The sequence below is a fragment of the Mus caroli genome, chromosome 10, assembly GCF_900094665.2.
Source record: "Mus caroli chromosome 10, CAROLI_EIJ_v1.1, whole genome shotgun sequence".
Classification (NCBI taxonomy): Eukaryota; Metazoa; Chordata; class Mammalia; order Rodentia; family Muridae; genus Mus; species Mus caroli.
The window spans coordinates 26,376,411-26,391,348 of NC_034579.1; the positions used below are offsets into that span (position 1 = coordinate 26,376,411).

General features: G+C 38.4%; 1 protein-coding gene and 1 pseudogene across 4 annotated transcripts in view; both read right to left on the reverse strand.

Moving 5' to 3' along the window:
* Positions 1-14,938, reverse strand: part of Trmt11 (tRNA methyltransferase 11 homolog) — a 77,284-nt gene that overhangs the window by 25,750 nt on the left and 36,596 nt on the right. For all 4 annotated transcript variants that reach the window (XM_021174883.1, XM_021174882.2, XM_029482680.1 and 1 more), the window contains one exon: positions 5,347-5,427. In XM_021174883.1, coding sequence (XP_021030542.1) covers positions 5,347-5,427 — 81 coding nt within the window. The remainder of the gene's footprint in view (positions 1-5,346; positions 5,428-14,938) is intronic.
* On the reverse strand, positions 134-1,917 carry LOC110303700 (annotated as a pseudogene).

Sequence of the window (14,938 nt, forward strand, 5' to 3'; positions counted from 1 at the left end):
TATTTCCATTTTTAGATCCTGGATGGTTTTGTTCAATTCCTTCACCTGTTTGGTTGTGTTTTCCTGCAATTCTTTAAGGGCTTTTGTGTTTCCTCTTTAAGGGCTTCTACTTGTTTACCTGAGTTCTCCTGTATTTTTTTTTTTTTTTGAGAAAACCATTTTTATTATCACTGCCCAGCTTGTGTGCAGGATTATGTACCAAATGGCGAGATCTTCTAAAGAACATCTATATAACATTTCTTTCATGTTTCAAGAGATGAAAATAACTGTACAAGGTTAAGTACAAAAGTACACAAGACAGCGGACAAAAGAAACATCTAAGTATGAGATTTTATCCCACCCGAAGCTTTAATATATTTGAAAAGTAGAATTCATGAACTAAAAAATATTGTCCTTCTATAGTCCTGCCAAGTTTAATGGAAGTGGGTTTAACCTGATTACAACACTAACACCAATATCACTGATCTGATATTTACAAAAAATTTGTATTTTTCAATAAATTAAAGTCAGTGCAACACCCATGCAAGCTAGAATACTAGCTGTTTGGTGAACAAGGACCCAACATCAGAACAAGTCTATAAAGTCCCAAATTGATATTTTTTCAAACTGTATCCATTCCACACATTGAAGATGTGAAACCCAAACCCATTCCTCTTTGTGTGTGGGTTTGTGATCTTGCCATTTCATTCTGAGCATCAAGATTGCGAAAAACTTCTTCTTGTTGCTTCAAAGTCTTATAACTTTCTTCATCAATGGAGCTACAGCCAGCTTCATTTTCACTCTTAATGCCCATTAACTTCCTAAATTTGACATTTTGGTCCTTGTTTCCAAAATTCAATTTTTCCCAGATTTCAGCAGACTGAGATTTGTCACCTTCTTTCTTGCCTTGCCAGAGCATTTTACTCTTTTTCTCATGCTCAGCAAACTTCATTGGATTCACGGCTGCTGGGTTATAGTAGCTGGGCACTGCTACGCCAGTCTCTGCCAAGGCTTTAGCTTGCAGGGCTGCCATTTGAGCTGCCATAGCTATCTGAGGAGTAACCTGCGTTCCTGATGCCAACAGTGCAGCAACATTAAGAACTGAACCTCCATTGGCTGCAGCTGTTGCAGCCATTTCTTGTTGTTTCTGCTTTTCAACCACTTCCTTTTCTCGTAGTCCTTGTAATTTCTTTGCCCTTTCTAATCTCCTAGCTAATGCTTCTTGGGCGTCCATTGCTGTGTTTCTGCCTCTGAAGGGAGGTGGACTAGGTGTACGCCTTAGGCTTCTGCTAAATCTTCTTGGTTTTTCAATTCTTGTCTTTCTATCTCGACTTCGAGTCCTTGATCTGCTCCTGCTTCTACTCCTATGCCTGTGTCTGGATCTGGATTGGGAATGAGTTCTGAGCCTTCATTTCCTATCCCTGCTTCTAGATCTTGACTTCTTCCTGTCTCTGCTTCTGGATCAAGATTTTTTTCCAATCCCTATTCCTCGATCAAGATTTCTTCCTTTCCCTGCTTCTACTGCAATGGCACCTTTCACTTGATCTACACCTTGAGTGACTTCTGCCCCGTGATGACTTCCTTTCTTTGCGTTTATGTCTGTCCTCACCATTCTCAGATGAATTTAATCGCTCTCTTCCTTTGTCAGAAGAGTGTTCTTTGTCATTGTTCTCCTCAGACTCTTAGAGGACTTATCTTTGGATTCATGTCTTCTTCCCTCTTTGCTTCTTCTCCGGCTCCTGTGCTTCCTTCCTTCCATCATTATCTGATTTTCATTTTCTTTCTCTTGACCTTGACCTCGACCTTGAATAATAATATTTTGAGGCTCTAGGAGAAATAGATATATCTGACTGCTCTTTTTTCTTTTCTCTATCCAGTGATGTCTTTTCTAGGGCTAATCCATCTCGTTCTGTATCAATAGCCTGAGAACCTAATTAACCTTCTTTAATGAAAATATCCCCTTGGCACAGAGGGACAGCAAAACATGTTCTGCCTCTCTGTATTTACGCTCTGGGCGCCATTATTTTTTTGAGTCCTGGCCACTAAGGTGGCGCCTCTGCTTGCCTGCACTCAACAGTACTGGCTGCCTCGAAGCTTCGCCACAGACTGTCTCCTATATTTCTTTAAGGGAGTTAGTTATTTATGTCCTTCTTAAAGTACTCTATCATCATCATGAGGTATGATTTTAAATCAGAGTCTTGCTTTTCCTGGTGTCTTAAGAGTATCTCTGGCTTGCTGTGGTGGGAGAACTGGGTTTTGATGATGCCAAGTAGCCATGGTTTCTGTTGCTTATGTTCTTGCCCTTGCCTCTCACCATCTACTTATTGGTGGTCTTAGCTGGTCTTGCTGTCTTTGACTGTGGCTTATCCCTCCTGTAAGACTGGGCGTCAGCACTCCTAGGAAACCAGCTCTCTCCAGGTGGAATTTGGGTACTTAGAGCTGTGGCACAGGGTCATCTCCGGGGTACAGATAGAAACCAGAAGGATCCTGTCCCAGGCTCTTCCTCGGTTCCTGTGTCCTCATGGCTCTGGACGGGTCTCTATTGGGTCAGAAATTTGAGCAGGAGTGGTGGTCTTACCTGTGCTCTCAGGTGTATCAGCACTCCTAGGAGACCAGCTCTCTCCTAGTGGTGGGCTTTGGGTATGGAGAGCTGTGGCACAGAGTCAGCTCCAGGACACAGACAGAAACCAGAAGTCTACAATTCTACCCTAGGTACCAGTTTCATAAATGCTTGTTCCTGCCTTATTGTTATTCTTGAGGCAGGGACTGGAACATACAGACCCTCCTGCTTCTACTTCCAGAGTTACTGTAATCCCGGGAATTATAGCCATGCACCACCATGTCCTGTAATTATTCGTATATAATTATATACTTTCTGTAATATGATTGACATTACAGTAAAAGAAACGTAAAAAAAGAAAAAAAAAAGATGAAAAACCCCAAACAATGTACAATGTAATAGAAAGCAGAATTAGGCAAATAAACGACAGGAGAAAAAATATACACAGAAATAAAAACATAAAGCTTTAAAAAGACTGCAATAAAATTGTCAAAAAAATAAAATCAGCATCAGTGAGCACGTCACCTAGGAAATCACAGAAGTGTCTTAAAGTCAATACTGCCGAACTGTAGTTCTGTACCCTCAGTGAGTGTCTCAGGCTCAACAGTGGGCGTCATGCTCCAAGATCACAGGCAATGTGAAAGTGAGACCAAAAGCAGATTGCAGGCTTTCAGGCAGCATTCAAGCAAGAGAAAGAGAAAACTGAATACAGCTTTCCAGGATCCTGCAGGACTCAAGGAAAGGCTTTTGACTTTCCAACTGGGAAAAACATGAGACACTTTTACAATATAAACTGAGAAGTCAAAAACAGAGAACAGAAGACATACCTACTAGTAATTGGATAAACTCTGAAAAACTCTTCTCAATTATAAATCAATTTTATAAATCAACTTCTGGAAGGCTATCAAATATCTTTTCAAAACTTTTACTAAGTAAAAATGTCTTTAAAAGCTCTGTTGGATAATTTTCTTAAAACAATTATGTGACTTCTACTACCAATAAATTAGAGTAAGTCTTACAAGTTTACTCACTCTAATACAAACATAATACGCAGAGCATCCCCGAGACCACCTCCTCCTGGGGCTACACCGAAGACATCCACCTCCCCTCCCCCGCCTTCAGTAGGAGAGGGAGCTAGCCTCACTTCTAGCCTAGACAGCATGGTAGAGGAGGCCCTGGTAGTTTGAGAGTGAGTAAGCTGGCTCCACCACTCACCAGCTGTAGCGCTGGGGTGAGTTGGCCCTGTCCCTCGCCTGAGCAGTGCTGGAAAGCTGGCTCTAAAGGGGTGAGCATGGAAGAGCCATCAGGCTGAGCAACTCAGCTACCACCCAGACCCATATCCAGGACTTTGAGATGGCCCACCCCAAATATGAACTTCTTCCATCGATGAACCGCTGGAGTGCATGAAGGGGCTGGTCCTCCATGACACAGGCCAACAACAGGATATCCAACAGGATATCCTGGTGAGGGTCCAGTATTGATCGTGTAGCAGAAGACCCATGACTCAGGGCAACGAACATCTGCAAAAAAAGCTTTTTGGTAAAAGGGTATACTGGGTTTTTCTTTTTGGCAAAAGAACAGCTTCCACAGTGAGTTTTGTTTGATTTCTTTTGGTGTGGGAGGCTACAAGGGCAGACAGCAGATATGGTGAGACAAGGACATGGGTGGGATTGGGATGCATGATATGACATTCACAAAGAATCAATAAAAAGTCAGGAGAAAAAGATCAAGGTAGGGCAATAGGTTATTAGTGTTGCACACAAGGATTTCAGCAACAGAAAGTGTAATTAAACCTCGGCTTTAAATTAACCTATTCTGAGTGAAGGCAAGTGTTTTAAGAACTGATCCAAGTTACAATAGAGGATTACAAACAAACAATTTCAAAAGCATAAATTAAGTTGGCATTTTTAATAGCATTCCACTATGGGAAATACACTTTTTTACTCTAATTCCATTCAATTACACACCATTGGTGAAGCTTTTAAGTTTTTAAATAGTTTCAATAATTGATACAAAATTAAAGTTGATTAATGTTTCAAGTTACATTCATTTAAAAGCAGAATCTTTAAATTTGTAGACACCTCAAGAGTTTCAAGTATGTTCTAGTCACAAAAATCTAAATTTTCATGTTACTCAGACTAAATATTAATTCAACCTTATTCAATGTGTGATTGCTGAGTAAATCAGTAATCATAATCTTAAGTAGAAACTACATACATTTCTATTTATTTATTTACTTACTTATTTATATTTTACGGTCACTGGTGTTTTGCCAGCATATATATCTGTGTAGGTGTCAGAAACTTTGGAACTAGAGTTACAGATAGGTGTGAGCTGCCATGTGCATGCTGGAAATTGGATTCGGGTCTTAGGGGAAAATCGTCAGTGCTCTTAACCACGGAGCCATCACTCCAGCCCCATCCCGCTATAGACATGTTCTTAACATGTACTTGCTGACTACAAAATGCACACTCCATCTCTTCCATATTGTCTTTCTCAACACTGTTTCACAACTTTAGTTTGCCTTTAAAAACAAAACAAACAAACAAACAAACAAACTCCTTCTTGTATTAAGATGACAAGTTCTTGGTCAGAGTTGAAGGGAATTTTTCTTATTCATGTTAATATTGTTCTAGTTCACGCCTCATACATTGAGTGATCATATTGTCAAATGTGGATACACAAAGAAGTTTTATGGAAAATTACATTAAAATGCTGTGCTTTATACACTAAAATGTCACATAAAGCTACCTTATGATTTTAAAGACCTACTTGGCTTAACAACAAAGACTGTAAGTTCTACTCACCCAAGCCATGAACTGTGTTGTAGTCTATGTCTGTCCCACACACATATGCACCAAAGTGAGCAGATGCTATAAGGAGGCCACCTGGAAAAATCACACAATTATGACTGTTAATCAGAAAGTCCAGACTAGTGTTCCTTTCCTGATTTAATCTGATCCAGAGTCTTATGAACTAGCTGCAGGCAGAGTATCCTGGAATGACATCAAGCCTAGTTAAATTTAGCAAGGCTCAGAACTGAACAAAGAAACCCTAAACTGAACTCGCTAAATTGGCCAAAAGGCAAAGAGTCAATGCATATCATGGCATTGTTACTTCACACACTACCTAGGAAATGTTAGTTACTGTTCAAAACGACGGATAGTTAGACATTTTCACGTTATCTTAAGGTTATTCAAAAACATTCTGTTCCATGTTAAAAAGTGAGCACCCAACTCTGCAAATACAACAATCTAAAATAAATTAATAACTGAGCTCAAGTCTCAACGAACAAAAGTGCGCATATTTCACATGTGAAATTCTGATTCTTAGGGTTAAAACATGGCCTGTTTTAAAATATTGTCAAAAACTATAATATAAATTTCTGAATAAGTTATCTAATTAATAGTATTATTTTTCTATTATACAGTGCTATGACTAAAGTAAAAATAATATCCCAATATAAAATTACCAGACTAAGGAAAATGACAAATGTGACTGGTTCAAAAATGAAAGTTTTAACAATTAAAAATGAAACATTTAAAGAAAATAAGTATTTTTATTAGGAAAAATTCAGTTAAATAAAATATTAAATGCATTTTTATTAAATTGTACATTATTATGTATTCAAATAAGGTGCTTTTTATGATTGATCAATCCCTAATTTTAATATAGGAAAATGTCAGTCAAGTAGGAATGAGAAATTCATTTTTAGACTACAACATAAACACAGGCCTTTGGGGCAAATTCTTGGGTTTTTCTTTCCATCCTTTTAAATGTTACCTCTAAAATTAGTACAATGTCTTAACAGTGTCAAGATTACACATTACAGATCTACAGCCATTTAAGACACACTTTGCTCATGTAAACACACTAACTACTTTCTTGTTGTATCCCTTGGAGAAGGAGGATGTTGGACTCAAAGCACAGCAGAAACCAAAACCTAAGTCTTCTCACAGTAACCCTGAAGCATTTGTGAGGCGCAGTATGAAGGAGACCTCATAATATTTGATCTGGAAATGGCGTAGTCTGTAGTTAGGAAAGGTATTGCATGTGATGACTTGTGAGACTCACAAAGTCACTTCACCGAAATCACAAGGAATACTACAATTCTGCCAACCAAGGCAGATACTCACCTAGAAGAGCTAGTTGTCAAGGGGACAGAAAAGCTTTCCTGTGCTTCCTTAACCAGAACCTTATCCATTGCTTAGAGGGACCTTTGAGAAGACTCAACTTACAGAACACTGCTGAAAGGAGACGAATAATCTGTTAGACTCGCCTGTACTTGTGTCTTCTTTTAATTTTTAAAATAAAATCACAGTGAGTTGGTTTCTCTGACCCTGGGCAATTGTCGCTAATCCTCTACTGTCTTTCACTTACAGCAGTCTGCATTCTGTCATACCTTACATGGAGTGTCCTTGGGTGGAAAGGGAAACACAGGGGTAAGTGTGTAGAAGGTAGGAATGGTACGCAGCCATTGTTGTTATCCAGACTAAGAATATTATTAATACCACATATGTAAGTCAGACTAACAACTCAGTGTTTCAATTTCCTGTAACTTAAGCAGTAGCCATTTTAAGTTCAGAGTAAGATCTTATAAGTAAAAAAAAATACAAGCGGATTTTATTTCACACTATAAAACTTAACTTACGAGTTTTGTCTCTGTAGAAGTACGGGAAAGCTTTGAAAATGTGAGGAAATGTGAGACTAGGCTTTGGTTTTGCTAAGAGAGAAAAGGAAAAGAAGCTGGTACTCCTGCTGCCACCATGTATGTTTCATCCCTCTGAAAACGGAACTCTAAGTGAATGAGCAGCCTAGGTCCAAGAAGACTGCCAAAGGCAGCAATACAACCAGAGTACCCACAGAACCAGGAAGAACTGGGAAAGCCTAGACAAGCAGAAAGACTGTGCTGAACTACCGATACAGACTTTCCAGTCCTATTCTCTATCCAGCAGTTTCTCCCAGAGCCAAGGCAATTTCCCCGCTTGGATACTATGTCTGCCATTCTGAAATGGCAACGTTAAAAGGGAGCTGTGTTCTTTTCCTGACACCTACAAATCATCTGGAGATAAGCAAGGCAAGAAGTCTGTCTCCTTGGTGGACATGTTATAGACCCAACTCACCGGAGAGATGTATGAGAGAGAGAGTCCACACTATGCCCTCAGAGTTCTATACTACCCAAGACAATGAGCACACACTCATCTCAACCTCTTTAATTATCAACAAAAAAGGTAGATGTTTAAAAATTAGAGCCTCAATTCCCTTGCTGCTAAAATAGTAGCAATTTATCAATATTTCAGAAAATAGCCCAAGAGGGGACAAGAAAACGAGTTCATGGTCAAACATCTCATCCTCGTTTACTGCTCACCATATCTATCATCTTCACCAAAAAATATCTAAGTCCATAAGAAAGTAACAATTAAAAAAAATAGTAGTAGGAGCTGAAGAGATGGCTCAGCTCTTCCAGAGGTCCTAAGTTCAATTCCCAACATCCACAGTGGGTCACAACCATTTGTAATGGGATCTGATGCCCTCTTCTGGTATGTCCAAAGAGTGACAGTGTGCTCACACACATTAAAAAAAAAAAAAAAAAAAAAAAAAAAAAAACTCTTAAAAAAATAAAAAATAGTAGCATTCCATTGAATTTTTCAATTTTTCAAGTTTTCAAGTAACACTCCATCATAGCATGCCTGGAGTGAGGCTAGGAGGAGGGCCTTTAGTCAACAGGTTATTCTTATGAAGAGGACTGTAGAATCCCAGACCTTCCTTCTGCTCTGGGCTTAGAGGTAAGCAGTTGAGTCCCCTTATCATTGTTTGCTGATATCCAAGCAAGGCCTAACACAGTCAAACTAAAAATAAATCCTTCTCTTTGTAAATTATCTTGCATATTTTGTTATAACAGAACGTTTATTAGCATACCAGTTGGCTAAAATAGGAGCAAATTCTGCTACTAAGCAAATGGAGTAAAGCTGTGCATCTAGTTACTAAAAGGTCACAGAGACAGGGGTGGTATATTCATGCTAAACTTTAATAGTAGTGCTTTCTCACCACTCAATTCAAATGTGATTAAAATGAGAAAATATCTGCCAAGACAGAAAGGAGAGTGAGGTCATAATGTAATTATAAGCAGCTGCTAACTGTCTAAAAGAAAAAAGAAAGATAGAAAGAAAGGTGTTTATACAAAAGGAAGATCTCAACCTGCTCTAAAACCTTGAAAACAAAATCACTGGTTCCCCACTAGTCAGTGCTGATGCATTTGGAATCTGTTCACATTTCAGTTTGAACCATTAAAAGGGATACACTTGAATTCAGTAAAACCACAATAATGGAAGCCAAAAAACCGTCATCAAACAGGATGTGAAAACCTACGGCCATGAGAGGCACAGGACTACTAACTTCTCTGGTCTTTTCCAAGGCACAAGCTGTCTATGAAGCAGGAGTTCAATGAGGAAACCAATCACCCTTAGGAACTTTCTGTGCAATACTAGGGGCTATAACCAGTTTCAAAGTAAAAATGTCAAAAGCTTTTTAGGACCTTTTAGGACTGACATCCTAAAGCCAACTTAAACCACTAACAACAGAAATTATGGAACTATATTGTAGCGATAACTCTTGCAAAGATTCACCAATCATTTGACCTCAGTCTTCTATGGGAACAGAGAGATGATCAAGGCTGTCCATTGTAGGGAGCCTCCCACAGCAAGCATGGTCAGGTACCCATACCCCTCACCACGCACAAGGAAGTTGGCACCTTGAATGCTGTGAAGATGAAATTTCGAGATATGCTTAGGCTCAACTACATCAAAGGAAGCCTACTCCTTTTCTTCCCCTGTTATGACAATGTTATTTTTACACCAGTTATTTGTACACCAGTCACATTGTATATAAATATTACATAATTCCAAGGAACTGTTTTTACTTCATAAAAAGAGCTTTTTGTTTGTTTGTTTCTAAGTTTATAAATGAGATGGCGACGTGGGTAAACTCTGGTGGCAGAAACACGATGAGCTGAGTGAATCCCTAGAACCTACATAATGGGGAAGGAAAGCCAATCCCACAGAGCTGTCCTCTGACATCCACACCCATGCAGTGGCAAGCCTTTGTCCAAACACATGCATATTCTCTCTCTCTCTCTCTCTCTCTCTCTCTGTCTTTCTCTGTCTCTCTCTCTCTCTGTCTCTCTCTGTCTTTCTCTGTCTCTCTCTCTCTCTGTCTCTCTCTGTCTCTCTCTCTCTCACACACACACATACACACACATACAACCTTACAGTGGCAAGCCTATGCACAGACACATGCATCACGCTGTGCACATACACCCCACAATAATAAATGAAAATTTTAAAGCTGATTTACAAAAGAGTAAAGCTGAGATTCTAGAGAAAGACATATCATAACCATTTATCACATCATCCACAAGAATAAACTCTAAATGGATCAGAGTTCTAAAACAAACAAAACTATATCACTACAAGAGACATAGAAGAAGAAAATATAGACAAATCCTTTGCAAGTTGAATACAGGGAAAATTTTTCTATGACAAAAAGCAAATACTATCAAAGTCAAATGATAACTGATAATTTGAAAAGACATATTTGCAATTTATTACAGAAAATTTATTACTGGAAGAGGATGTGCTAATATCTATACAAAAGCATCCTTAAAAGATGCAGGAGCAGAGCCCCGGCACAGACTCAATCCTACACAGCCCACACCCCAGTTGTAGCTCAACATTCCAGGTATTCTGACACATCCAGCTTCATAGGTGAGACCCGGCATACAAGACCCCTGTGACTTAGGGAAACAGATTCCCTTGTGCATTCCAGTTCCCACCTGTGCTGACCAAGTAGAGCCCTGGGGCAGTACCCCATCCCACACAGTTCACACCCCAGTTGCAGCTCGACTCCCCAGGATCACAGGATCGCAGGATCGAAGGCTGACAGGAAGGACAGACTCCAGCAGAGATAGGGAGGCCAGCTAACATCAGAGATAACCAGATGGTAAAAGGCAAACACAAGAACATAAGCAACAGAAACCATTTTGACTTGACAATATCAGAACTCAGTTCTCCCACCACAGCAAGTCCTGGATACCCAAACACACCCTTAAAGCAATATTCAGATCTAAACTCTCATTTCATAAAGATCATAGAGGACTTTAAGAAGGACATTAATAACTCTCATAAAGAAACACAGGAAAACACAAGTAAACAAGTAGAAGCCCTTAAAGAGGAAATGCATAAATTCCTTGATGAATTACAAAAGAACACAATCAAACAGGTGAAGGAATTGAACAAAACTATCCAGGATCTAAAATGGAAACAGAATCATTAAAGAAACCTCAAAAGGAGACAGCGTTATCAATGAAAAACCTAGGAAAGACAACAGGAGTTACAGATGCAAGGATCACTAACAGAATAAATACAAGAGATAGAACAGAGAATCTCAGTGGCAGAATATACAATAGAATACATCAGGACAACAGTCAAGGAAAATACAAAAGACAAAAAGCTCCTATCTCAAAACATTCAAGAAATCCAGGACACAATGAAAAGATTGAACCTGAGAATAATAGGCATAGAAGAGAGTGAAGATTCTCAACTTAAAGGGCCAGCAAACATCTTCAACAAAATTATAGAAGAAAACATCCTTAACCTAAAGAAAGAAATGCCCATAAACATTTAAGAAGCCTAGAGAACACCAAACAGATGGGACCAGAAAAGAAATTCCTCTTGTCATATAATAATTAGAATTATTATTCCTTGTACCAAATGCACAGAACAATGAAAGAATATTAAAAGCAGTAAGGGAAAAAAGTGAAGTAACATATAAAGGCAGACCTATCATAATTACATCAGACTTCTCACCAGAGACTATGAAAGCTAGAAGATCCTGGGCAGAGGTCCTACAGACCCTAAGAGAACACAAATGTCAGCCCAGCAAAACTCACAATTACCATGGATGGAGAAACCAAAGTATTCCAAGAAAAAAAACAAAAAACAAATTTAAACAATATCTTTCCACTCATCTAGCCCTACCTAGGATAATAGAAGGAAAAGTCCAACACAAGGAGAAAAACTACACTTAAGAAAAAGCAAGAAAGTAATCTTCTCACAACAAACCCAAAAGAAGAGAAACAAACAAACATAATTCCACCTCTAACAACATAGATAACAGTAACCAACGATCATTGGTTAGTAATATTTCTCAACAACAATGTACTCAAATCTCAAATAAAAATACATAGACTAACAGACTGGATATTTAAAGAGGATCCAGAATTTTGCTGCATACAGGAAACATACCTCAGAATCAAAGGCAGACATTCCCTCAAATGGGAAAAAAATTTCCAAGCAAATGGTCCCAAGAATTAACTTGTAGTAGCCATTCTAATATCCAACAAAATAGACTTTTAACCAAAACTTATCAAAAAAGATGGGGAAGGATACTACATACTCATCAAAGAAAAAAATCTACCAGGATGAACTCTCAATTTTGTACATCTATGCCCCAAATTTGAGGGCACCCACATTTGTAAGAGAAATGTTACTAAAGCTCAAAACATACATTGAACCTCACACAATAATAGTAGGAGATTTCAAAACCCCACTCACACCAATGGACAGATCATGGAAACAGAAATTGAACAGAGACACAATGAAACTAAAAGAAGTTATGAACCAAAAGGATTGAACAGATCTACAGAACATTTCACCCTAAAACAAAAGAGGAGTATAACTTCTTCTCAGCACCTCATGGCACTTTCTCCAAAGCTGACCATATAACTGGACACAAACAAACCTCAACAGATACAAGAACATTGAATTAATCCCATCTATTCCATCAGACCACCATGAACTAAGGCTGGTCTTCAATAGCAACAAAACAACAGAAAACCCACATACTCAGCTATCTACTCAATGATAACTTGATCAGGGAAGAAGAAAATTAAAGACTTTCTAGAATTCAATGAAAATGTAGGCAATATATATCCAAACGTATGGAACACAAAGGAAGCAGTGCTAAGAGGAAAATTCAAAGCTCTGAGTGCGTCCAAAAAGAAACTGGTGAGAGCATACATTAGAGCTTAACAGCATCTGAAAGCTCTAGGTAAAAAAGAAGCAAATACACCCAAGAGGAATAGACAGCAGGAAATAATCAATCTCAGGGCTTAACTCAACCAAGTAGAAACAAAAGAACTATACAAAGAATCAAAAAAACTAGGAGCTGGTTCTTTGAGAAAATCAACAAGATGGATAAACCCTTAGGCAGATTAACGAAAGGGCACAGAGACAGTATCCTAATTAACAAAATCAGAAATAAAAAAGGAATCATAACAACAGAAACTGAGGAAATTTAAAAAATAATCAGACCCTACTACAAAAGTCTATAGTTAACAAAACTGGAAAACATGGATGAAATGGACAAATTTCTAGACAGATACCAGGTACTAGAGTTAAATCAGGATCAGATAAAACATCTAAACAGCCCTATAACCCTTAAGGAAATAGAACCAAGAAAAGTCCAGAGCCAGATGGTTTTAGTGCATAATTCTATCAGACCTTCAAAGAAGATCTAATACCAATACTCTTTAAACTGTTCCATAAAATAGGAACAGAAGAAACACTATCCAATTCTTTCTATGAAGCCACAGTTCTACTGATACCTAAACCACAAAAAGACCCAAGAAAAAAAGAGAACTAAGACCAATTTTCCTTCTGAATACCGATGCAAAAATACTCAAAAAATTCTCACAAACCGGGCTGGTGAGATGGCTCTGCGGGTAAGAACATTGACAGTTCTTCTGAAGGTCCTGAGTTTAATCCCAGAAACCACATGGTGGCACACAACCACCTATAATAAGATCTGACACCTTCTTCTGGTGCGTCTGAAGTCAACGACAGTGTACTTAAGTATAATAATAAATCTCTGGGTGGGAGCTAGCAGAGACTGAGCCAGCAGAGTTGACCAGAGCAAGCAGGGCCAACCAGAGTGAGCAGGGGTTCTTAAAAAAAATTCAATTTCCAACAACCACATGAAGGTTCACAACCATCTGTACAGCTATAGTGTATTCACATATATTAAATAAATAAATCTTTTTAAAAAGTTCTAGAAAACCCAAATATAAAAACACATCAAAACAATCATCCACCATGACCAAGTAGGCTTCATCCCAGGGATGCAGGGATGGTTCAATTTACAGAAATCCATCAACATAATCCACTATATAAACAAACTCAAAGAAAAAAAAAACTTTTGATCATCTCATTAGGCTGAAGAAACATTTGACAAAATACAACAAGCATTCATGTTAAAAGTATTGGAGAGAACAGGAATTCAAGGTGCATACTTAAATATAATAAAGGCAATATATAGCAAACCAATAGCCAACATCAAACTAAATGGAGAGAAACTCAAAGCAATCCCATTAAAATCAGGGACTGGACAAGGCTGCCTACTCTCTCCCTATCTATTCAATATAGTACTCCAAGTTCTAGCCAGAGCAATTAGACAACAAAAAGTGATCAAAGGGATACAAATTGGAAGGGAGGAAGTCAAGATATAAATATTTGCAGATGATATTATAGTATAACTAAGCGACCCCCAAAATTCCACCAGAGAACTCCTAAACCTGATAAACAACTTCAGCAAAATGGCTGGATATAAAATTAACTCAAATCAGTGGCCTTCCTCTACTCAAAGGATAAACAGGATGAAAAAGAAATTAGGGAAACACCCTTCACAATAGTCACTAATAACATAAAATATCTTGGTGTGACTCTTCCTAAGCAAGTGAAAGATCTGTAGGATAAGAACTTCAAGTCTCTAAAGAAAGAAATCGAAGAAGACCTCAGAAGATGGAAAGATCTCCCATGCTTATGGATTGGCAGGATTAATATTAATTAAAAATGGCTATCTTGCTGAAAGCAATCTACAGATTCAATGCAATCCCCATCAAAGTTCCAACTCAATTCTTCATTGAGTTAGAAAGAGAAATTGTCAACAATAAAAAACTTCTGGAGGAATCACCATCCCTGACCTCAAGCTATACTAGAGAGCAATAGTGATAAATCTGCATGGTATTGGTACAGAAACAGGCAGGTAGATCAGTGGAATAGAATTGAAGACCCAGAAATGAACCTGCACACCTATGGTTACTTGATCCTTGGCAAAAAAGCTAAAACCACCTAGTGGAAAAACTGACAGCATTTTCAACAAATAGTGCTCGTTCAACTGGCAGTCTACATATAGAAGAATGCAAATTGATACATTGCTATCTCCTTGCACAAAGCTCAAGTTCAAGTGGATCAAGGACCTCTATGTAAAACCAGATATTCTGAATCTAAGAGAAGAGAATTGAGGAGGGGACCAGGACAATTGCAGGGTGTAGAAGGAGAGGGG